The 26,690-nt window shown below is 44.7% G+C and overlaps 1 protein-coding gene across 1 annotated transcript; it reads left to right on the top strand.

Annotated features, from left to right (window-relative positions):
- Positions 1–26,562, top strand: LOC142311160 (uncharacterized). The gene is made up of 5 exons (XM_075349336.1): positions 1–68; positions 9,542–9,672; positions 14,299–14,484; positions 14,555–14,675; positions 25,029–26,562. Exons 1-5 carry the CDS (start codon positions 17–19, stop codon positions 26,489–26,491), a joined length of 1,953 nt encoding a protein of 650 aa, XP_075205451.1. The 5' UTR covers positions 1–16; the 3' UTR covers positions 26,492–26,562.
- The last annotated feature ends 128 nt before the right edge of the window (positions 26,563–26,690 follow it).

Here is a 26,690-nt window from a genome sequence, read left to right as displayed (position 1 = left end):
TCTGCCTTTCCGGTTAATGACTTCCGGCCAGCGAGCTGATGAGGAGCCCGACACAGACACAGCTGCAGGTCTGTGACAAATTCACTTTATCTGCTCGTTATTAACTTGTCAGCTGCGACCATGGTTAGGTGTCTATAGACAGATGTGAGACTTGGATAGATAGAGGGATAGATAGAGGGGATGATAGAGGGATAGAATCATAGATAGAGGGATAGATGGAGAGAGAGAGAGGGGATGATAGATAGATGGATGGATAGATAGAGGGATAGATAGATAGATAGATAGATAGAGGGATAGAATCATAGATAGATAGATAGATAGATAGATAGAGGGATAGAATCATAGATAGATAGATAGATAGAGGGATAGATAGATAGAGGGATAGATAGATAGATAGATGGAGGGATAGATAGATAGATAGAGGGATAGATAGATACATAGATAGATAGAGGGGATGATAGATAGAGGGGATGATAGATACATGGATAGATAGAGGGGATGATAGATAGATGGATAGATAGATACATGGATAGATAGATAGATAGAGGGGATGATAGATAGATGGATAGATAGATAGAGGGGATGATAGATAGATAGAGGGGATGATAGATACATGGATAGATAGATACATGGATAGATAGATAGATAGAGGGGATGATAGATAGATGGATAGATAGATAGAGGGATAGATAGATAGATAGAGGGATAGATAGATAGATAGATAGATAGATAGATAGATGGATAGATAGATGGGATGATAGATAGATGGATAGATAGAGGGATAGATAGATAGATAGATAGATAGAGGGATAGATAGATAGATAGATAGATGGATAGATAGATGGGATGATAGATAGATAGATAGATAGAGGGATAGATAGATAGATAGATGGATAGATAGATGGGATGATAGATAGATAGATATATAGATAGATAGATGGATAGATAGATGGGATGATAGATAGATAGATAGATAGATGGATAGATAGATGGGATGATAGATAGATAGATAGATAGATAGATAGAGGGATAGATGGATAGATAGATGGGATGATAGATAGATAGATAGATAGATAGATAGATGGATAGATAGATGGGATGATAGATAGATAGAGGGGATGATAGATAGATGGATAGATAGATAGAGGGGATGATAGATAGATGGATAGATAGATGGGATGATAGATAGATGGAGGGATAGATAGATAGATAGATAGATAGAGGGATAGATAGATACATGGATAGAAGGATAGATAGAGGGGATGATAGATAGATGGATAGATAGATAGAGGGGATGATAGATAGATGGATAGATAGATGGGATGATAGATAGATGGAGGGATAGATAGATAGATAGATAGAGGGATAGATAGATACATGGATAGAAGGATAGATAGAGGGGATGATAGATAGATGGATAGATAGAGGGGATGATAGATAGATAGATAGAAGGATAAATAGATGGGATGATGGATGGATAGATAGACAGAGGGGATGATTGATAGATGGGCTCTTTACATCAACTGCAGTGGATCGAAAACATTGATGGCAGTCATTACTTTCCTCACAAGTATGGATAAAGCCTTTCAGCACTGCCTAGCCTTGTTCCCCCCGCCAATCATACAATGCAACTAGTTTTAATTTTTTTAGGGAAATTTAAAGGGGTTGTCCACTTTTGATAACATTATTTTTTTATTATTATTATTAAATGCATGTATTTGGAGCCTAACATCGTTTCTGTACTTTTATTGCATTACAAATGTGCCACCTTTTGGCTTTTATGGGCTCTTTGTTTTCAACTTTGATACGTTCTGTGGTTATATATGAGCTGTGGGGGGCTAAAACACCCCCAAAGGGGATGGATAAAAGCATTGGCAACTCTGTCACAGCGGGCTGACTAACGTACTTGCGTTTAAAGGGAACCAATCATCAGGATTTTCGTGTATAAGCTGCAGCCAGTGCAGTACTGGCACTATCAGGCACATTGTGTACATACCATCAGGGTGCAGCTCGGGTGTTTAGGCAGTGAAATTCATCTTTATAAAGTTTGAAATTTCGTGCACTTTTTGATTGACGTGTGCACCTCTCTGTTAATGTCCGGGCGGGTTATGCACGTGTTCCCCGCCCCCCCACCAGCCTGTTCCTCCCTCTCTCCTGATGTCCGGGCGGGTTATGCACGTGTTCCCCGCCCCCCCACCAGCCTGTTCCTCCCTCTCTCCTGATGTCCGGGCGTGTTATGCACGTGTTCCCCGCCCCCCCGCGCTGCCTGTTCCTCCCTCCCCTCCGGCTGTATGTAAAATGCTAATCTTCAGAAACATGGCGCCGGAGTGGGCCTCTGCGCATAGCGCTTATCTCCGGCGCCATGTTTCTGAAGCCCCCGCATTACACAACTTGGTGTCTGAGAGGGCGGCGCCACAGCGATGTCTCACCGGCTGGTGTGTTGGCCCGGTGTCCTGGGGCGGCACGATACAGGAGCAGCAGGTAATCGCGTCCTCCGATCAGCTGTTCTGCAGTCCTGTTGTGATCGCGCTCGCTCCCGCGGTCACAACGGGATCTGAAGGAGCGAGGGCGCATGCGCCGCCCTCTAACACCAAGCTGTGTGATGCGGGCGTCAGAAACATGGCGCCGGAGATAAGCGCTGTGCGCAGAGGCCCACTCCGGCGCCATGTTTCTGAAGATTAGATATTTACATACAGCCAGAGGGAGGGAGGAACAGGCAGCGTGGGGGGGCGGGGAACACGTGCATAACCCGCCCGGACATCAGGAGAGAGGGAGGAACAGGCAGCGTGGGGGGGCGGGGAACACGTGCATAACACGCCCGGACATCAGGAGAGAGGGAGGAACAGGCTGGCGGGGGGGCGGGGAACTCCTGCATAACACGCCCGGACATCAGGAGAGAGGGAGGAACAGGCTGGCGGGGGGGCGGGGAACACGTGCATAACACGCCCGGACATCAGGAGAGAGGGAGGAACAGGCTGGTGGGGGGGCGGGGAACTCCTGCATAACCCACCCGGACATTAACAGAGAGGTGCACACGTCAATCAAAAAGTGCACGAAATTTCAAACTTTATAAAGATGAATTTCACTGCCTAAACACCCGAGCTGCCCCCTGATGGTATGTACACACTGTGCATGATAGTGCCGGTACTGCACTGGCTGCACCTTATACACGAAAATCCTGATGATTGGTTCCCTTTAATGCATTCTGCAGGCAACAATAGAGGCTACAGAAGGCAAATAGTGTAAGATTTGTAATGAAGCCCAATTGCAAAAAAAAAATAATAAAAAAAAAATATATATATATATATATATATATATATATATATATATATATATATTAAAGAGAAATTAGCCTCCAATTACATACATTTAAAGGGAACCAACCACCATTATTTTCGTATATAACCTAAAGCCAGTGCTATACTGGCACTACCAGGCTGATTCTATACATACCTGTAGTGGTCAGCTCGGATGTTTAGGTTTTCAAATCCAAGAAAGTAAAATTTATAAAATCGGCAGCTTCTTGATTGGCTATTGCAACAGAGCAGATAATAACTGGGTGGGTATTCATATTATTCCCACCCCCCTGTTGCCTGTTCTTCCTCTCTCTCTGTTGTCTACAGTGCTGGCCAAAAGTATTGGCACCCCTGCAATTCTGTCAGAGAATACTCAGTTTCGTCTTGAAAATGATTGCAATCACAAATTCTTTGGTATCATCTTCATTTCTTTTTGCTTGCAATGAAAAAACACAAAAGAGAATGAAACAAAAATCAAATCATTGATCATTTCACACAAAACTCCAAAAATGGGCCAGACAAAAGTATTGGCACCCTTAGCCTAATACTTGGTTGCACAACCTTTAGCCAAAATAACTGCGAACAACCGCTTCCGGTAACCATCAATGACCTTCTTACAATGCTCTGCTGGAATTTTAGACCATTCTTCTTTGGCAAACTGCTCCAGGTCCCTGAGATTTGAAGGGTGCCTTCTCCAAACTGCCATTTTGAGATCTCTCCACAGGTGTTCTATGGGATTCAGGTCTGGACTCATTGCTGGCCACTTTAGTAGTCTCCAGTGCTTTCTATCAAACCATTTTCTAGTGCTTTTTGAAGTGTGTTTTGGGTCATTGTCCTGCTGGAAGACCCATGACCTCTGAGGGAGACCCAGCTTTCTCACACTGGGCCCTACATTATGCTGCAAAATTTGTTGGTAGTCTTCAGACTTAATAATGCCATGCACATGGTCAAGCAGTCCAGTGCCAGAGGCAGCAAAGCAACCCCAAAACATCAGGGAACCTCCGCCATGTTTGACTGTAGGGATCGTGTTCTTTTCTTTGAATGCCTCTTTTTTTTCCTGTAAACTCTATGTTGATGGCTTTTCCCAAAAAGCTCTACTTTTGTCTCATCTGACCAGAGAACATTCTTCCAAAATGTTTTAGGCTTTCTCAGGTAAGTTTTGGGAAACTCCAGCCTGGCTTTTTTATGTCTCGGGGTAAGAAGTGGGGTCTTCCTGGGTATCCTACCATACAGTCCCTTTTCATTCAGACGCCGACGGATAGTACGAGATGACACTGTTGTACCCTCGGACTGCAGGGCAGCTTGAACATGTTTGGATGTTAGTCGAGGTTCTTTATCCACCATCCGCACAATCTTGCGTTGAAATCTCTCGCCAATTTTTCTTTTCCTTCCACATCTAGGGAGGTTAGCCACAGTGCCATGGGCTTTAAACTTCTTGATGACACTGCTCGCCGTAGACACAGGAACTTTCAGGTCTTTAGAGATGGACTTGCAGCCTTGAGATTGCTCATGCTTCCTCACAATTTGGATTCTTAAGTCCTCAGACAGTTCTTTGGTCTTCTTTCTTTTCTCCATGCTCAATGTGGTACACACAAAAACACAGAACAGAGGTTGAGTCAACTTTAATCCATGTCACTGGCTGCAAGTGTGATTTAGTTATTGCCAACACCTGTTAGGTGCCACAGGTAAGTTACAGGAGCTGTTAATTACACAAATTAGAGAAGCATCACATGATTTTTCAAACAGTGCCAATACTTTTGTCCACCCCCTTTTTTTTGTTTGGTGTGGAATTATATCCAATTTGGCTTTATGACAATTTTTTTTCATTGAAGACAAATTAAATGAAGATAATACCAAAGAATTTGTGATTGCAATAATTTTCAAGAAGAAACGGAGTATTCTCTGACAGAGTTGCAGGGGTGCCAATACTTTTGGCCGGCACTGTATGCACTTATCTCTGGCGCTATCTTTGTGAAGTACTTGTTATCCCTTACTATTCTATTCTTGCGGCTGAGAGCGCGGCGCTTGCGCCCTCACCTCTTTTGCTCTCGTTGTGACCGCGGGAGCGTGCACTGTCACAACAGAAGTGGAGACCGCCCCCTGGAAGAGTTGATCGGAGGACACGACAGGAGGAACAAGCCGACAGTAGCATGCCAGCGACATCAGCATCGGATTGCACGGCACGGGTCAGGTGAGGTAAGTTCACAATGGACTCACCTGACCCCATGACGTCAGTGTCGCTGTGCTGGCATGGTGTCCTCTTCTGCAGCTATTCGTGTCCTCCGAACAGCTGTTCTCCACTTCTGTTGTGACCGCGCGCGCTCTCACAGTCACAACCAGAGCAAAAGGTGTGAGGTCGCATGCACCACCCTCTCAGCTGCAAGAATAGAATAACGGGGGTCACACGAGCTTCACAAAGATGGCGCCGGAGATAAGCGACATGCACAGGCCCCAACTCCAACGCCATCTTAGTGAATAATAAAATTAGCATAGAGAACAGAGGGGGGGGAGACAGGCGGCAGGGGGGCGGGAATCAATATGAAAAGCCACCCAGTTATTATCTGCTCTGTTGCAATTGCCAATCAAGAGGCTGCCGATTTTATAAACTTCACTTTCTTGGATTTGAAAACCTAAACATCCGAGCTGACCACTACACGTATGTATAGTATCAGCCTGATAGTGCCATTATAGCACTGGCCTTAGCTTATATACGAAAATCCTGCTGATTGGTTCCCTTTAAACAAGAAACAACAAAAAAATGTCCTCAGATTACCAACCCATCTAATAAATGAAAGTGGCACTATGATATGGTCACTGTGGGTAACAAGATGAAAATCCATCGTCATTTGTAACATCAGGGTAGGTGTGAAGACCGGACAGAAAGCCGCTGCAGGTTTTTCTGTAAGATGTTTGTTATCTAGAACGGGGGAGCGTGGGCTTTAAATGGATGGAACTGAAAAACTACAGCTAGTCTGCTATTGGCTTTTGGGCATTATTTTTATATTGTTCACACTTGTATGTTTTACTAGTGTAATAAAAGTGAAACGCGTTGAATATAAACGACCATCTCCACCGGTGTGTCCTGGATCTTCCTGTGGAAAGTCTTCAGCAGCGGCGCGGAGTGAACACGTCTTCTATTTTCTTTATTTCAGACAGTTCTTATTTAAAGTGGTTATCTGAGACTTTTTCTTCCCACTTATAACTGCCTGCCTGTTCGTCACTGCCGCGTCATGTTGATTGACAGCTGGCTTATCCTAATGCAGTGGGCAGTCAGCTGTCAATCGCCATGATATCAGCAGTGACACCCTACGACGTCACAGGAAGCTGGCGAATCACAAGCCAGGGTGGTCCATGACCGCTCTCAATGGCAGAGATTGGCGCAAGGCAGGTACTTAGCATCTACCTCCTTTTAAGAGTTTAGCCTCATAGCCAAAATAAAGATCACAGATAACCTTTTTGCGTACACAGGCGCTTCATCGGGTCCAGACTCACTCTAGGCGCATCTTATTAGTGGCGTGTTCCTCTGCCAAAGATGTACGGTATATAGAACAAGCAAACACAAGTTCACTTTCCCGATGGGGGACTAAAAAAAATAAAGAAAATAAATACATTCAGATCACCTGCTTTTCCTCCTTTAAAGGTATTGAAAAGATAAACATTTGTATTGCGACATTTGCAAAAGTCTGATATAGGAAAATATAAAAATTTGTGTCAGAAAACAGAAATTAAAAAATGACAGTTCTGGCACTTTGATTTTTTTTATTTATTTTTTATTTAAAGTTTATGCACCACCACCAAAAAACACAATAATCTGCAATCAAAACGTTGTAAATGGTATGAAAAAAATGCAAATAATTTTTTAAAAAAAAAACAAGTCCCTGCACAGCTTCATCGATGTAAAATAAAATGGCAGAAATAAACCACATTTCTGAATTCTTTAATAAACATTTGAATAAAAAACAATACACGGTTGTTATCAGGTTAGTAATCGCTTAAAATCCCCTAAAAAATGTCGGAATTGCTTTTCTTTTTTCTCTTCCCCATTTTACCGCACTTGGAATTCTGCTACATGAATGGTAAAATGAATGAGAAATTCAAAACTACAGCTTGTCCTGCAAAATAAAGCATTCTTCAGTTTAGGACAATGGAAGAATTAAAGGGGTGGTCCGAAAGCCAAATAATTTTTTATCTAAGTCCTTCTCTAATTACTGCTGTAATCTACACTAACACTGTCCAACAGCTGTTTTTTTCCCCTACTTCCTGTGTGATGATGCTTTGTTTGACAATCCTAGTGCATGCTGGGATGCTCAAAGCATCATCAGGGAGCAAAGGCTGCAGTCACTGCTTCAGCATCGTCTCCCTCCTTGAAATGAAGAGTAATAAGTGATGCCTATTTCAGGGGTTAGGCTAGTCCCAGAGTGATGTGCGATGTGCACAATGACAGTGCCGCTCTTTGTTGCCAGCTCAGATGAGTAGAAACAAGCCGGCAATAGAGCAGAGCGCACTGTCAGTGCGCAGTGTTAGGACACCTGGCGTGCAGAGACCAGCGCTGCTCCCGCAAGCGACATAATTGGGCACATCGCACAGCTCACTGGGACAGCTCAGGGATGAACCCAACCCGTGGAATGAGTGTCATGATGGCGCTTCATTTTAGAGAGAGGGCAGAGGCTATGGCAGTGACTGCAGCCTCTGCCCCCTGATGACGCTTTGTTTCAGTATCCTAGAATACACTGGAATTCTCAAACGAAGCACGATCACACAGGAAGTAGGGAAAAAGAAAAGCAAGTAGATAATGTAGTTAGGGAATAGTAGGGACTTTTCACTGAAAATATATTAGAAATTAACTTAAGCGGGCTTTACACGCTACGATATCGTTAATGAATTATCGTCGGGGTCACGGTGTTTGTGACGCACATCCAGCGTCATTAACGATATCTCAGCGTGTGACACTTATGAGCGACCTTAAACGATCACAAAAGCGGTCAAAATTGTTTGCCGCGGAGATGTCGTCCTAAAACAAAAAATTGTTTTCTTTTTATTAGCGATGTTGTTCCTCGTTCCTGCGGCAGCACACATCGCTGTATGTGACACCACAGGAGCGACGAATATCTACTTAAGCGGGCTTTACACGTTGCGACATCGCTAGCAATTGCTAGTGATGTCGTGTGCAATAGCACCCGCCCCCGTCTGTGGCACGATATGTGGTGATCGCTGCCGTAACGAACATTATCGCTACGGCAGCGTCACACGTACTTACCTGTGCAGCGACGTTGCTGTGACCGCCGAACAATCCCTCCCTCAAGGGGGAGGTGCGTTCGGCGTCACAGCAACGTCACTAAACGGCCAGCCAATAGAAGTGGAGGGGAGGAGATGAGCGGGACGTAACATCCCGCCCACCTCCTTCCTTCTGCATTGGCGGTGGACGCAGGTAAGGAGATGTTCGTCGTTCTTGCGGTGTCACACACAGCGATGTGTGCTGCTGCAGGAGCGACGAACAACATCGTACCTGCTGCAGCAACTATATTAAGGAAATGAGTGACGTGTCAACAAGCAACGATTTTTCACGTTTTTGTGCTCGTTGATTGTCGCTCATTTGTGTTACATGCTGCGATGTCGGTAATGGCGCCGGATGTGCGTCACTACTGACGTGACCCCGACGATATATCGTTACCGATATCGCAGCGTGTAAAGCACCCTTTACCTGCCTCCACCGGCTATGCGGAAGGAAGGAGGTGGGCGGGATGTTTACTTCTCGCTCATCTCCGCCCCTCTGCTTCTATTGGACGCCTGCTGTGTGATGTCGCTGTGACGCCACACGAACCGCCCCCTTAGAACGGAGGCAGTTCGCCGGCCAGAGCGATGTCGCAGGGCAGGCAAGTCTGTGTGACGCTGCCGTAGCGATAATGTTCGCTACGGCAGCGATCACCACATATCGGCCGTACGACAAGGGCGGGTGCTATCGTGCTCAACATCGCTAGCAATTGCTAGCAATGTCGCAGAGTGTAAAGCCCGCTTTAGATTACGGCACTGAATAGTTAGGGATTTAGATGAAAAATGTATTTGGCCTTGGACCATCCCTTTAAATAGAAAAATCATTTTGGTTCTTGGAAGAAGGGAAGAACAAACTGAAGCATAAAAATGAAAATTGGTCACGGTAAGAAGGAGGTTAATGCTTTTCTTTTAATTATAATAATCTGAACTAATTAGAGATTTATCTCTTTCCTTTGGTTTTGTTTGTGATGTAGGATTGTTCGTCTCCACATGTCTCCCCACCAATGCTAGTCAAAATTTATTGATGATGGACAAGGACAGAAATCACATGACTGAGCAAATCCTAAAGCTCACATTGGAGATCATCTATTTGCTGACCGGAGAGGTAAGGGGTTCTGCAAATGTACATCTATATTATCTCTATTAGTATGGAAGAATCCCTTTTGGTGTGAGGGATTCAGGGAAGCTTATAGCCATATGCCTCTTATCTGTGTCACTAGAGTTCTGTGTGACATGACCGTGAAACCATTAGGCTATGTGCGCACTAGAAAAAGGATCTTTCTCAAGAAATTTCTTGAGTGAAGGATTAGCACACCTGCGTTAAAATAACACACCCAAAAACGCATGCGTTTTTCATGTGTTTTGGTGCGTTTTTGGTGCGTTTTTTGCAGGTTGGTTCCTGCGTTTTTTTTAATGCTTTAACAGCAATAGATAATGGATAGCTAGATAGATGGATAGACAGATACATAGATAATGGATGAATAGATAGATAATGGATAGCTAGATAGATGGATAGACAGATACATAGATAATGGATGAATAGATAGATAAATAATGGATAGATATCTAAATAAATAGATAAATAGATGGATAGATGACTAGCTAGATAATGGATAGATGAATAGTCTCTCTCTGTCGGTCGGTCTCCATCTGTCGGTCGGTCTCTCTCTCTCTCTCTGTCGGTCTCTCTCTCTCGGTCGGTCTCTCTCTCTCGGTCGGTCTCTCTCTCTCGGTCGGTCTCTCTCTCTCGGTCGGTCTCTCTGTCGGTCGGTCTCTCTCTCTCTCTCTGTCGGTCTCTCTCTCTCGGTCGGTCTCTCTCGGTCTCTCTCTCTCTGTCGGTCTCTCTCTCGCTCTCTGTCGGTCTCTCTCTCGCTCTCTGTCGGTCTCTCTCTCGCTCTCTGTCGGTCTCTCTCTCGCTCTCTGTCGGTCTCTCTCTCGCTCTCTGTCGGTCTCTCTCTCGCTCTCTGTCGGTCTCTCTCTCTCTCACCCCCTCTCTCGTACTCTCTGATCACTGGCGTGGTGCTGCACGGCTGTCACACTGCTCTGGCGGCTTTTCCTCTTTTGAAAATGCCGGCCGCTCATTATTGCATCTCGTATTCACTGCTTTCCCCACCCACCGGTGCTTATGATTGGTTGCAGTGAGACAGCTGTCACTCAGCGTGGGGGCATGTCTGACTGCAACCAATCACAGCTGCCGGTGGGCGGATCTATATCATGCAGTACAATAAATGAATTAAAAAAAAAACGACGTGCGGTTCCCCCCCAATTTGATACCAGCCAGGGTAAAGCAACACGGCTGAAGGCTGGTATTCTCAGGATGTGGAGCTCCACGTTATGGGGAGCCCCCAGCCTAACAATATCAGTCAGCAGCCGTCCGGAATTGCCGCATCCATTAGGTGCGACAGTCCCGGGACTCTACCCAGTTCATCCCGAATTGCCCTGGTGCGGTGGCATTCGGGGTAATAAGGAGTTAATGGTAGCAGCCCATAGATACCTTCCATGATTAACCTGTAAGTGAAAGTAAATAAACACATACACCCGAAAAAATCCTTTTTTTTAATAAAAGACAAAAAAAACCCCTCTTTCACCACTTTATTAAAATCCCCAAATAACCCTCCAGGTCTGACGTAATCCTCACGAGGTCCCGCGACGCATCCAGCTCTGCTACATGAATCTGACAGGAGCGGCCACAGACCATGACCGCTCTCTGTTAGCTCCATGCAGCAACTGTAGTTAATCATGCTGTGAGCGGGGCTGTCACTGAGGTAGTGCCGGTGTGTGCGTTGATGATGGGTGCAGTAGTGCCTGGGTGTGTGCAGGGATGATGGGGGTGGTAGTGCCAGGGTGTGTGCGGTGATTTGATTTCTATGTGTATTCTATATGTATGTGTCTGTGTGTTTCTATGATCTGTGTGTGTTTACTCTCTGCTCCGCTTCCTCTTCCTGTCATAATGACATCACTTCCTTGCAAAACGCAGGCAGCGATGAACATTATGTCCCGAAAACGCGAAATACCGCGGGAATAACGCAGGAAAATGCAATGAAACGCACAGAATTTGCTACCTGCGTTATTCCCTGCGCTATTGCATGATTACATTACAGTCAATGGAGTGAATAACGCAGTTAGCTGCAGAAAAGAAGTGACATGCACATTCTTTTTCTCAAGAAAATCTACTGAAAGAATGTTCTTGAGAAAAAAAACGCAGTGTGTGCACAGCTAATTTTTTCTTCCATAGGTTTTGCTGGGAAATGTCTGCAGAAAGGTTACAAGCCTTTTCTCAAGAAATTTCTGCAGCAAAACTGCACATAAAACGCGGGTAAAAACGCAGTGTGCGCACAGGGCCTTAGTCCCACATTTCTGCTTCTTCTATATATATCATTTTTACTGAATCGGATGCCTCTTCACCCTGGTACATTAGACCCTATTTTTATGAAAACAAGAAGTAGAAAGGTGATACCAATTGCTGACTTTGTTGAGAAGGAGCATAGTCCGTTATTGGGTCATTCTGGTTACCAATTCTGTTATTTTCTTGCACTTGTTTTTTTCCTATATGAAGTAAAGCCAGTACTATACTTTGGCTAGGATGCTGAATGTAACCATACCCAACCCGACCCACATATTCCCTTCCTGTTGCACCTGTCAATCAAATAGCAGTGCATTGCTGGAACTTTACTTGCACATATTTGTGAAATAAAACATCCATCTCTGAACAAAAGCTATGCTTACATTAATCATCCTAGCTCCAGTATAGCACTGGCTTTACTTTATATATGAAAATCCTGCTGGTTGGTTCCCTTTAACTAAAACTGTTGTGTTATTTCCATTATTCCTTATAGAAATGTATGAATAAACTGACAACAGGGTGTTACCGTCAGTGTGGAGAACACACCTTCAATCAGTACTGACAGTACCAGGTGGTGTAGGGACAATAGTAAAGCTCAGTTGTCAGTTTATTTAGAAATATTTTGGAGGAATAACATAAACTATCAAAAAGCAAACCCTGCGAATGTTTCAGCCCCCTCGCCATTGTGGAGCCTCTTGTCTCAGTTGAAGAGCCAGACTGGGACTACTGGTAGTTGTAAAATAGGAAAACCATACTGCAGATCCAGGGTTACGTTGTACGGTTTATAAGCATTAATTAAAATGAACGCCAGAAGAGCCCCAAATCATTGTGTAAGTATTGCCGTTTCTGGCCCCCACCTAGAGCCTTTGGTAGCTTTAGAGATTTGGTGGAACATATACTTCACTATCTTAGCCCTCCTGCATGCTTCAGAAATGGATCCATAGTGCATGCTGCATTACCCATAGGTTTTCCACCAGTATGGATCCATAATATGGATTCTCCACCAGTATGGATCCATAATATGGATTCTCCACCAGTATGGATCTATAATATGGATTCTCCACCAGTATGGATCTATAATATGGATTCTCCACCAGTATGGATCCATAATATGGATTCTCCACCAGTATGGATCTATAATATGGATTCTCCACCAGTATGGATCCATAATATGGATTCTCCACCAGTATGGATCCATAATATGGATTTTCCACCAGTATGGATCCATAATATGGATTCTCCACCAGTATGGATCCATAATATGGATTTTCCACCAGTATGGATCCATAATATGGATTCTCCACCAGTATGGATCCATAATATGGATTCTCCACCAGTATGGATACATAATATGGATTCTCCACCAGTATGGATACATAATATGGATTCTCCACCAGTATGGATACATAATATGGAAACATAGGGCCCACGTCTGCTGACAGACTGTGTGCAGAAAGCTTTGCTGTGTCCATAAGGCCTCTTTCACACGCCCGTGAAAATCATGCATGTGTTTCACGGACGTGTCTGAGGTGCGTTTTGCCCTCCATGAGCCGTGTTTATGGGCTACGTGTGTTCTCCGTGTGTTATCCATGATAACACATGGAGAACGGGAACTTTCTGCTCACCTCTCCCTGGCTTCGCTGTCCGTGGTGCTGATCTTCGGTCTCCGGTCCTGACGACTCCCCGCTGCTGCTGCTTCCGGCCGCAGTGAAGTGAATATGCAATGAGCATAATGAGCGGTGGTCGGCAGCAAGTGACAGCAACAGCAGAGACTGCAGGGCTGGAGAAGGTGAGTAATGTTTTGGGTTTTTTTTTTCATACAGACACGTTTTGGGGTTTTTTTTCCGGTGCATGTCATACCGAACACATTCGTGTGGTCAGTTTGCATTACCTGTGACACGTTTGCGTTCCGTGTGACACCCGTGATGCCGGAGAGAAAACTGACATGTCGGCGTGTGGAGCACACTGGCACACATAAGTACGGAACGGACACACGTTCCGTGCAAAAATACTTACGTGTGTCCAAATCCATAGGAATATCTAGGTCTACGTGTGTAAGTGTCTCCGGTACATGAGAAAACTGCCAAACATGTACGTGTGAAAGAGGCCTAAAACAGAGTTGGCCATAGAGGGTCTTTCAATTTGTGTGATTGAAAAGCTTCTTAGGTAAGACCCATGCAGAAGATCATATACACACATCATATCTTTGCATTGCTCCACATACTATTATTTGGGCTGAGAGTAACTAGATATGATGTTGCAGCATCAGTCATAAGTATTAGGAATTATAGAGCAGATATCAGACAGTCAAAACTGCTTGTATTTATCACCATAGCCTGTTACAAGCCTGTATAATCTGTTCTGTAATGTGCCAATGTATATCTCCAGGACTATGCTCCTGTAAGCCATTCTGGTTTGCATGTCACAAGAGGCAGCGTTTCTCAGAAATCTGGGAGCTCACGCTGGACCCAGAGTCTCACTATGAATAATTCCTCATCACGGATACACGAGACCAAGAACGATGAGAAGATTCTGACCCTCACCAACAAGATCACTGAGCTGCTGAGGGGAGAGGTGAGCGCTGCCGGGAACACAGCAACACCTAAGAAGGTGTCTGGATAATAACAGGAATTTTGTGTCTCAGGTTCCTATAAGATATGAAGACATCATGGTCTGTTTCTCTGTGGAGGAGTGGGAGTATGTAGAAGGACACAAGGATCTCTATAAGTATGTCTTGGACGATCAAGAACAGGATAATGGTAAAGGTTAGTGATTTCCAATAATTTATATAAGGAATCTTTACCATTAGAGGGAATCTGTCACCAGGTTTTTTCCACCTAATCTGAGAGCAGCATAATGTAGACAGAGATCCTGATTCCAGCAATGTGTCACTTACTGGGCTGCTTTGTGTCGTTTTAATAGTCATTGCTTAATCAGCAGTAGATTATCATTATAGGACTACTTGGCATCTTACCAGGTAGTCCAGCATATTCTTGAGCTCTGTATAACTGCTAGATCTGCAGAAGTAAAACATTGATTTTATCAAAATGACAGCAAACCTCTCAGTAAGGGGTCTCTGTTTCTATATCATGCTGCTCTCACTTGAGGTAGCAGAAACCTGGTGGCAGATTCCCTTTAAAAAAAACCCATGGAGGCTGTCATAACAACCCTCTATCAGCATGCGATCACGTCACGGGTGCATAAAATGACGCGCTCTCATGCCGGGGGTCTGTTAGTTTCGCTATCAGCATTCGACAGCGCCATTTAAGTAGATAACAATCAAGGATGGCGCAAAGTTGTTAAAAGAAAGTCCTGACTATAAGGCTAGGGTCACATTTCCGTTGTTTTGCATCAGTCACATGTGTTGCTTGACGCTTGTGACTGATGCGTTGTACAACGGATGACAAGAATAGAACTCATTGTCGGATTCCGTTGTAAATCGTGAGAGAGCGATCAACTGATCGTTCACTATAGCCGGCCGCCGGCTTTTGAGAGCGAACAGATGATCTCCCGGCCGCCGGCTAATGAGAGCGATCAGCTGATCTCCCGGTCGCTAGCTAATGAGAGCGATCAGCTGATCTCCCGGCCGCTAGCTAATGAGAGCGATCAGCTGATCTCCCGGCCGCTAGCTAATGAGAGCGATCAGCTGATCTCCCGGCCGCTAGCTAATGAGAGCGATCAGCTGATCTCCCGGCCGCTAGCTAATGAGAGCGATCAGCTGATCTCCCGGCCGCTAGCTAATGAGAGCGATCAGCTGATCTCCCGGCCGCTAGCTAATGAGAGCGATCAGCTGATCTCCCGGCCGCTAGCTAATGAGAGCGATCAGCTGATCTCCCGGCCGCTAGCTAATGAGAGCGATCAGCTGATCTCCCGGCCGCTAGCTAATGAGAGCGATCAGCTGATCTCCCGGCCGCTAGCTAATGAGAGCGATCAGCTGATCTCCCGGCCGCTAGCTAATGAGAGCGATCAGCTGATCTCCCGGCCGCTAGCTAATGAGAGCGATCAGCTGATCTCCCGGCCGCTAGCTAATGAGAGCGATCAGCTGATCTCCCGGCCGCTAGCTAATGAGAGCGATCAGCTGATCTCCCGGCCGCTAGCTAATGAGAGCGATCAGCTGATCTCCCGGCCGCTAGCTAATGAGAGCGATCAGCTGATCTCCCGGCCGCTAGCTAATGAGAGCGATCAGCTGATCTCCCGGCCGCTAGCTAATGAGAGCGATCAGCTGATCTCCCGGCCGCTAGCTAATGAGAGCGATCAGCTGATCTCCCGGCCGCTAGCTAATGAGAGCGATCAGCTGATCTCCCGGCCGCTAGCTAATGAGAGCGATCAGCTGATCGCTAACAGAAGCCGGCCGCTGGGTGATCAGCTAATCGCTCACAGAAGGTGGCCTCCAGGCGATTAGCTGATCGTTCAGCCGCCGAGAGAGAGCATGTGCAGCGGAATCAAAAGGATTCCGCTGCTCAAAAAAACGCTATATGCTGCGTTCCTGCCGCCCGACGGTCAGTCGTTCCACGACTGATCAGTCGGGCGGTGGATGCAACGCAGCTTTATCAGTCACAATCGGCTGCTCATACAAGTATATGGGAACAACGGAATCCGCCAAACGGAATGCATTGTTTACCAGAGCCGCGGATTGTGACTGATACAAATTGACGGAAATGTGAACCTAGCCTAACACAGCCATTACCTGCCATAATTCCAGAGCAAAAAATCCAGCATACAAATCCTGTTTCCTTTCCTTAAAAAACTTCTTTATTTAGAAAATATTTAACATTCCATTTCCATGTTCCATAAAAGCAATGCATTGCTTTTATGGAACATGGAAATGAAATTTTTAATATTTTCTAATAAAGACGTTTTTTAAGGAAAGACAACAGGATTTGTATGCTGGATTTTTTGCTCTGTAATTACGTTATCACAGCCTGGCTGCAGCTGTTGCTGCGCTGTGCACCATCCTGGTTCCTGCGGACTGTCTCCACATAGGGTGAGCTGGTTCAACTATTTTTTGTTTCTATATTAGCCATTACCTGCCAGTATGGGCGAGCTCACCCCGTGAGCCTGCTCCATACATCCGCTATCTACTTGCACCCTTCCTGTATTGCGGATGTCCTTTATTATTTTATTCTTATGCATTCTCTGAATTTCATTAAAATGTTGTAACCTTTTTGCTTCTAACTGGCTTCATACAATTTAGTGTAAATCCCGAGGGCCGGACCCCTCATCAGCTGTCTCTGGCCCCTTATTTCTTCTCCTGGATGCAGTTGAGCTTAGGTCCCATACAGACATCCGTGAATCCGTACATGTTTTTTTTTGTTTTTCACAGACTACGTACCCCATTATTTTCTGTTGGTCTGTTTACATGTGCGTATGATATTGTAGATATTTCCGTTCTTGATCCAAAATCATGGATATCACACAATTGTTATCGGGGTTCAGTTTGTGCTGTCCATGATTAACAGTGCAATGTATAGATGAAGATTTCCAATTTATTTATTCTTTATTTCGTGAAAATCACTGCTGAAACACAGGTAGTAGAAACTGACACACGGACCCACACACTGCTGGATGTTGGATCCATAAACGCCAAGCAACAACAGTGTTTATGTACAAGAAATCACAAATGTTTGAATAAGACCTTAAGGTGCATTTCCAACTTTGTGCACTTCCTTATACAGCAAGCTTAGGCTAGTTTCACTCTACGTTTTTTTAACCTGCGTCCTGAACGTTTTTTTAACGCAAAAAATGGATCCAGTGCAAATGCGTTTTCATTTCAATGCATTTGCAATGGACTCTCGTCAACATGCGCTCACCTGCGTTTGCGTGCGTTATAGTGAGGATCCAGCGACTTGCAGTTTTTTAACTTTTTTCAAAAACGCTACTTGTAGCATTTTTGAGCTGCATCGAAATACTGCAAATTGCTGGATCCTGACTATACTGCACGCAAACGCATGTGAACGCTGGCATGCTGATAGACAGGATCCTGCTTGCTCTACTGAGCATGCCCAGAAACCAGCCTCGGGTGATCAGTCTCTCTGTCCCCCCTCCCTCTGTCCCCCGCCTGAGAGCTGCAGACGCTCGTAACCAAGGTAAATATCAGGTAACTTGCTTGGATACCCGATGCTTATCTTGGTTACGTGTGCTAGCAGCTGCAGACGCTCGTATCCAAGGTAAATATCGGGTATCCAAGCAAGTTACCCGATGTTTACCTTGGTTACGAGCCTCCATAGCTGTCAGATGCCGTCTCCCAGTCTATCACGTTCAGTTCCCCTCACTCCCGATCACATGACTCCAATGCCCGCCAATAAACTTCAAGTGACAGGATCCTGCAAAATAACACATTCGTTTGCATGCGTTTTTCTCTGCAAAAACAGGATCCGCTTTTGCAGCAAAAAAACGTTCATGATGCATGCTAAAAAAACGTAGCCTTAGCGAGGCCAGTGACGTTTTGTTTGCCAATACATATTGGAGCAGCTATTAGGCGCACATCCTGGCAGGGATCAATAGAAAAGAAGTAACTGTGCCGGTTCTCCCCAGAGTCTTAGGGAAAGTAACCCTTTTAATTTGAGTTTAGGAGAAGACTGGAATTGCTATAGATTGAGCTGACAGGGGGCACAGCTGTGAAGATTGACACTGAACTGCCTCAAGCAACTTGCAATGTGATTTAATACGTGCAAGCTGCTAAAGCAAAAAAACAATTAAAACATGTTTATTCCTAGAAATGTGTTTTGCTCACAATACAAGTCATGCAATTTAACACTAGAAGTCCCAGAAATTTCGAGCTTCCCCCTGAAGTCCCGAAAGAGGGTCAAATGACCCTTAGTTCAAACTGAATAGAACTAACTAGAAACTAAATGGCTAAACTCAATGGAAAACAACAACCTCCTGTGGTGCGATGGTAATGGCCTTAATTACAGAACAAAAGACGGTGATTATAGGATGTTAGCTAAAACCCTTCAGGTCATTCCACCCGTCTCTGGGTTCCAAAGGTAGAACTGTTAAATGACCCCTCTCTGGGACTTCTAGTGTTAAAGGGAATCTGTTACCATTTTGACCTTTTTACACTGTTAATATGGGCAGCCAGGTTATAGAATGCTGACAATAGTCTGACCTTTTATGTTTCATATCAGATGCCTTGTTGTGGATAAATCCTCTTTTATCACTTTATGTAAATGAGCTCTTCCAGGCTATGAAATGAATGCTGCCTGGAAGATAACTCCGCCTCCAGAGCATCTTGTAAATAAAAGTGCCGTTACCAGTGTGATGGACGCTCTCTGCTCTCACTGCAGAGCTGTGTGTGATTATAAGGCCTAAGACACACGGCGAGAAAAACAAAGCGAGTGGAGTGCGATAAAACATGGCATTCTACTCGGACCAATATTAGCCTGTGTGTCAGCACATGAGCGATTATTTTCTCAGCCCTAATCGGACCGAGAAAATAATCACAGCATGCTGCGACTGTAATGCGAGACTCTTTCTTTCGCACCCATTCAAGTCTATGGGGTGAGAGAAAAATCGCACTGAACTCGCGGTACACCGGTGTCTGCGAGTGCAGAGCGAGAATGGCAATAGCCAGCAACGGAGGAGAGAGGGAGATAAATCCCTCCTTCCCCTCCAACGCCAGCCCTCCTCTCTGCAGTGCCGGCCCTCCCCTCCTCAGTGCCGTCCCGCCCCCCGCAGCTGAGGTCCGCTCGCACAGTCGGACCTCAGTCGCAGGGACACACGCATGACACTCGGCTCTGCTAGCGTGAGCAGAGTGTCATGCGAGGGGATCGCAGTAATCCCCGTGTGGCCCCGGCCTAAAGGGTGCTTTACACGCTGCAATATCGCTAGCGATCTCGTTAGCGATGTGACACGCCAGATCGCAGATGCGGTCTGCCGAGATCGCACATGTGACCGGCGCTATAAAACCGCCCTATGTGCGATCTCGCAGCGTGTAAAGCACCCTTAAGGCTATGTTCACACTAGAAAAATGATTTTTCTTGAGTGAAGGATTAGCGCCCCTGCGTTAAAAAAACGCATGCGTTTTTACCGCATTTTTCGCGCATTTTTTGCAGCTTGGTCCCTGCGTTTTTTAATGCTTTAACAGCAATAAATAATCTAGATAATCGATAGATAATGGATAGCTAGAAAGATGGATAGATGAATAGATAGATAATAGATGATAAAGACCTATATAATGTCCCACCTCCCTGCATATTCTAAGCTGGCACCCTTTAGTGACTTTCATGTGGCACTAAAGGGTGCTTAGCCTTATATTTAGCCAAAAAATAAAATAAATAAATAATTAAAAAAAAACGATGTGGGCTCCCCCTATATTTTGTAGCCAGCTAGGGTAAAGCAGACGGCTTCAGCCTGCAAACCACAGCTGGCAGCTTCACCTTGGCTGGTAATCCAAAACAGAGGGCACCCCACACTGTTATTTTAAATTAAATAAATAATTTAAAACAAAAAATGTGGGGTCCCCCCCAAATTGGATCATCAGCCAAGGTAAAGCGGACAGCTGTGGTCTGGTATTCTCAGACTAGGGAGGTCCACCGTTATTGGACACTCCCCCGCTCAAAAACAGCAGGCCACAGCCGCCCCAGAAGTGGCGCATCCATTGGATGTGCCAATCCTGGCGCTTTGCCCCAACTCATCCCATTGCCCTGGTGCGGTGGCAAAAGGGGTAATATATGGGGTTGATGCCAGATGTGTAATGTCACCTGGCATCAAGCCCTGGGGTTAGTGATGTCACGCGTCTGTCAGATACCTGATATCACCAACCCAGTCAGTAATAAAAAAAAAATAGACAACAAAAAAAGTTTTATTTGGAAAAACACTCCCCAAAACATTCCCTCTTTCGCCAATTTATTTAAAAGAACAATCAAATCCGGGTCCAGCGTAATCCAATAAGGGGGTCCCGTGACGATCCATACCATAGTCACTGTCCCAGTCAATGAAGAACAGAATGTTCCCCATTGGCTGGGAGAGTAGTGCAGGGACCTGAGCTAACATCAGTAGGTCAGCCCAGGTCACTGCAGGGGATGACGAGCTCTGCTGTCATGAGGTTAGATGAGATCATTACCTGCTGTGACGATCTCCTGCAGTGCTGACGTCAGCGCTGTCACTGACTTCTATGCCCGCATCGTTCACAGCGAAGAATCGCGGGAGCCCGTGACATCACCGCTAGTGACAGTCTCGGGCCACCCGCGAGACGGGCATAGAAGGCAGTGACAGGGATGACGTCAGGAGAGCAGGAGATCGTCACAGCACGTAATGATCTCATCTAACCTCCTAACGGCAGCGCTCGTCATCCCCGCGGCTGCTCGCACTGCTATGTGAGAAGCTGCTGATACTGCAGTGCGGGCAGACACTGACACACTGCTGTGCGAGCAGCCGTGGGGCTGGAGCGGGACACAGACTGCACGGGCACCCGACGGAGGTCACATGGAAGTGCTTCTGTGCGGCTTCTGGGGATTTTGCAGGCCAATTGACTTGTATTGAGTCACAGTCCGTTATCACGGAACAGAATAGGACATGTTCCATAATAACGGAGCGGATATACGGCATCCAATGTGTTTTTTGTAGGATGGGATGCACACGGAAGTGCTTCTATGTGCCATCCGATCCTACACAAAAGACATTGAAAACATAGTCCTGATGATTACATTACAGTCAATGGAGTGCATAACGCAGTTTTCTGCAGAAAAGAAGTGACATGCTCATTCTTTTTCTTAAGAAAATCTACCGAAAGAATTTTCTTAAGAAAAAAACGCAGTGCTCACAGCTAATTTTTTTTGCCATAGGTTTTGCTGGGGAATGTCTGCAGAAAGGTTACAAGAATTTCTCAAGAAATTTCTGCAGCAAAAACGTACCAAAAACGAGGGTAAAAAACGTAGTGTGTGAACATAGCCTTAGGCTGGGGCCACACAGGGCACTACTGTGATGCTCGCATGAGACTCGGCTCGCACTGGCAGCATAGCAGGAGCTGAGTGTCATACTAGTGTGCCTGCATCTGAGGTCCGTTCATGTGAGCAGACCTCAGCTGCGAGGGGCGGGCCGGCACTCAGGAGGGGAGGGAGGAATTTCTCTCCCTCTCTCCTCCGTAGTCGGCTATTGCCATTCTTGCACTGCACTGGCAGTACACCAGTGTACCGCGAGTGCAGTGCGATTTTTCTCTCGTCCCATTCACTTGAATGGGTGCGAGAGAAAGAGTCTCAGCTTACAATCGCAACATGCTGCGATTGTTTTCTCGGTCCGATTAGGGCTGAGAAAATAATCGCTCATGTGTGCTGACACACAGGCTAGAATTGGTCCGAAGGGAATGCGATGTTTTATAGCACTCCACTCGCACCGATTTTCTCGCCGTGTGGCTTAGGCCTTACTGACACTTCTGCAGGTTCCTCTCAGCTTCAGCCTCCAGTTTACAGGCAGACAGGGTTGCAACATTGTTGCAATGAAGCAGAGCTGAAGTAGCTGCAAAAAATGTGTTTGAAAGAAGACAAATTTCACTTCTCCTGTTCTGTGTCAGTTACTTGTCTCACACTGGTAACACCCCTTTTATTTATAATATTCTCTGGAGGTGGAGTTATCTTCCAGGCAGCATCTGCCCCATAGCCTGGAAGAGCTCATTTGCATAAAGTGATAACAGATGATTTATCCACAACAAGGCATCTGATATGAGACATGAAGGTCAGACTATTGTCAGCATTCCATAACCTGTCTGCCCATATTATCAGTGTAAAAAGGTCAAAGTGCTGACAGATTCCCTTTAAGAAAAAAAGGTTTCCAGTTCCATAGTGTTGTGTGAGAGGAAAATACCTGAAAAGATTTCTAGAAATAAAATTCACAGCTCCTACTCTGCCCATTGAATGGTCAAGATAGGTCAAAGCAAGCCTACAGTCACAGTGGCAGCAAACCATCTGCAGATACAAGAAGTAGGGAAGACCAAGTATGTCTGGAATATATGAAGTGCAAATCTTAGGCTATGTGCGCACGTTGTGTTGTGTCCCTGCAGAAATTTCTACAGCGATTTCTACAGCGATTTGAACAGCACACGTGCGCTTCAAATCGCTGCAGAAACACTGCGTAATGAATGCAGTGAAAAGCCGATTTCATGCGCTCGGGATGCAGCCCCCACCATAGACAGAGCGGGGGCTGCATCCAAAGCGCACGGAATAAGTGACATGTTGCTTTTTAAAACGCAGCGATTTGGCAGCATGTAAAACGCAACGTACGCATGGATTATGCACAATCTTCATAGATTGCGCCGGGGACGCAGGACGCATGCCTTTACACTGCAGTGCAATACGCAGTGTAACTGCATACAAATACGCAACGTGTGCACAGAGCCTTATTCCTAGACCAAAAGAATGTAACTGACAAGTATCCAAACAAGATTACAGGCTGGGCAATTGGTTAGGCTTAGGCTACATTCACATGTTCAGTATTTGGTCAGTTTTTTTACATCCATATTTGTGATCCAAAGCCAGGAGTGGAACAACCAAAAGACAAGTACAATAGAAACATAGGCACCACTTCTGCATTTTTGACCTGGTTTTGGCTACAAATACTGATATAAAATACTGACCAAATTCTGAACATGTGAACATGGCCTTACAGTGATTATCCGCTGCCACTTCTGTATCATGTACGTTGTCATGTTACCTGCCGATCTTGTTATGATGTTGAGGCAGAAGTGAGGCTTAACCCCTTTTCTATCAGTGACTTCCTGATGAGCCTGTGATATACTTGTGTCATACACAGCAGCCAATCAGAGGATGTAGAGCTGAAGGGGAGGGGCAAAGCACCAGCCTAAACCAGTGAAATGACAGTGGGGTATGCTTTAGACTACCTCAGACTCCCTCTAGATACTGCAGCTAAACTGGATTCACAGATCTGTCCTAATGGCCTTTAGTGAAGGCAGCCAAGCAGCAAGACCTGAGGAAGGAAAATAAATACAATTTAACCATCTGTAGGAGATACTCACATACTGTTTTTGAGGCTATGATGACTGGACAGTTGCTTTAAAGGAGATCAGTCCTTAGCACAGGACCACAAGAGAAAGAATGATGAGAAGATCCTGAACGTTACTAACATTCATCTACTGAGTGATTGAATCATACATACCAGAGTGGGAGAAGACGTTCATCTTCTGCTGGATGGCAACAGGATTGAATCATGAGAAAAAGACTAAACTTTATTAATGAAATGTGTGAATTATTCCCTTTTAGCCCTATTGCACATATCCGTTTGAGCCAATCCTCTGTTGCATTTTCTGAACAGACATGAAATTCATGCCTGATGCAAACCCGATTGCCGAGTAATGAAAATGTAAAATAAGGGGCTGTGTTTATTATTATGGGGTCCATTTGGCATCGTTTTTTGTTTTTTTTTTAACAGAAGCAAACTTTCTCGCATGCTGTGCTTTTTATTCCTTTCTAAAAACACACCAAAACAAAAATGAAAACCAGACAGACCCCAACATAATAAAGTCAAGTGGGCCTCTCTGCTTCCGTTGCCTCAATTAGCAAATGGATTTGTTTTGGGCATAAATTCCGATTATCTGTTCCTAAAACTGTACAGACAGACAGAGCTCCCCAAAAAATAGCAAAGGTTTGTGACCATATCTTTAAAAATAGAACTCTATATAACAAAATCAACCCAAAACTTCATAGCATTTCTTGGTGCAAGGCTACATTTTACCTAATCCTTGTTTAGTGCACTTTATATTCCGCATTTTTAAAGTTTAAAACAAAAATTTGATTTTCACATTCCAAACCCCTAGGAATTGATGCTTTAAAAATGATAATACAGGGTGGGCCTTAAGTATGGATTCACCCTGGGTAGGCCATAAGTATGGATACACCCTGATAAACAAAAAGTAAAGTTGAATTTAAAATGGCGTCTTTGCAGATGGCCGCTATGGGCGTCACCCGTCATAAAATGTTTTTGCCCCTCCCATGTATTAATATGCCACAAATGGTAAGGTGATATCAGCACCCACTTCCTTTTTATCAGGGTGTATCCATACTAATGGCCCACCCTGTATGTTGTACAGGGCTGATAATGATCTGACCCAAATTGTGTTGTAGTGAATATGGTGTTCTATGATGCTGATCTGCATTCCTTTCTTCTAGATTTAAATAAGGAAGAAACAAAATCACAAGATGACCAAGATTTGCCTTCAGTGCCCTGCATAAATAAAGATACAAGTGCTATACAAACAAAAGCAGGCCGGAAAGCTTTTAAATGGCGAAAATCCCAAAAAAGACGGGCCAAGTACATTAGTAAACATAAACCCAATGCTGATGACCTGAAGAACATACCTAAAGATGAAAAGCCACCAGAAGTCTCAGCTGTTATTAGTCAATCTGCTACAAATGAAGATGGAAACTTACCGAGTGATGCCACAAATGCCTACAATTCTTGCTTATCTAGTGAAATAAAACCTAGCAATGTGAATTATGTGCCCAATGATCATACACAGGAAAAAAATTTAGCTTGTCAAGCTGGGCAACAGTTAAATTGTCCAGAAGGAATTTCCACAGTAGACAACGTAGATGTGAAGCCTAGTCATCCAGAGGTCTCCTACTGTATTAGAGACCCGTCCATGGATACCTTTGTAGATACGTCATGTGCACAGGCACAATATTTGTATACTCATATAAAAGAAGAAAGTGTACCCGTGGAAGCTGACAGTTATGGACTCGCACAATATCCGTCTACTCATGACCAGGAAGAGTCATGGCAAAAAGCAAGTGATACATGTGCTAATATTTATGCAGCGGTCCCAAATCAATACACACCAGCTGATATTAAGAAGGAATCTGTTCTTTGTGAAGAAGAAAACTACCTAAATTCTTCTATTCACATCCAACCTGATCACATGCAGATACAATATACACCTAAACAGGTTAAGGAGGAACCCATCTCTCAGGAAGAGGGCTACGAACTATACATCCCCACAGACTCTACGCAAATACTTCATACATCGGCTCCGGTGCAAGCAGTGAACAGAATGAAAGATGCTGCAAAAACAAGCAAGAGATTTCCTGTTACAAAATACAGGGATTGGAATAAAACACCTGAAAAGGCGGTATTTGTAAACCACCGAACCACCAAGCCTGATGTAGATGGAATATACATCTGCTCCACATGTGACAAAAGCTTCACTTCCCATTTTGGCCTTGTCAAACACCAGGCAATGCACAATGGAAATAAGGTGTCTTGTCCACAGTGCGGAAAGTTGTTTTTTTACAAGTCAAGCCTGGTCATACATCAAAGAATCCATACTGGGGAAAAACTTTTTGCTTGTTCTGTATGTAACAAATGTTTCACCAACAACTCCAACCTAGTTGTACATCAAAGAATTCATACCGGAGAGAAACCATTCGTGTGTTCCGAATGTGGGAAACGTTTTGGACACAAAGGTCACCTGAACAGGCATCTCAGAACTCACGAGACAGAGAAACCAGCCACCAACATTGAAAAATATGTTAACAACAGGTTGCAAGATCATTGGAACTCTCATAAAAGAAATGGCTGGTCCCATAACATTTATGACACTGGTGCTTATTGTATGTATGGCAAAAGTGTTTAGTGGATGATGTTTCAGATTCTAATACATTTGTCTATCTGTGTGATCCTTGCCCAGTCAAGTGCCCCTTCCATTTGTAGATTAAAATTAAATGTATGAAAAGAATGTAGATTTTGTGCTTCTTAAAATCTCCGAAAGTATTCTTTGAATGTAATATGAAACTCATCAGGGATTGTGTCCAAGAGAAAGCTATTAACCGGCT

Source organism: Anomaloglossus baeobatrachus, chromosome 5, assembly GCF_048569485.1.
Source record: "Anomaloglossus baeobatrachus isolate aAnoBae1 chromosome 5, aAnoBae1.hap1, whole genome shotgun sequence".
Taxonomy (NCBI): domain Eukaryota; kingdom Metazoa; phylum Chordata; class Amphibia; order Anura; family Aromobatidae; genus Anomaloglossus; species Anomaloglossus baeobatrachus.
This window is presented reverse-complemented; position numbering and strand designations above follow the sequence as displayed.

Bases quoted from the DNA above. Each gene is read 5' to 3' on its own strand.
- LOC142311160 (XM_075349336.1), top strand. From the start codon at position 17: ATGACTTCCGGCCAGCGAGCTGATGAGGAGCCCGACACAGACACAGCT. The intron at 9,673-14,298 runs GTAAGGGGTTCT...GTATATCTCCAG, and splicing joins TCTATTTGCTGACCGGAGAG to GACTATGCTCCTGTAAGCCA. The intron at 14,485-14,554 runs GTGAGCGCTGCC...TTTGTGTCTCAG, and splicing joins CTGAGCTGCTGAGGGGAGAG to GTTCCTATAAGATATGAAGA.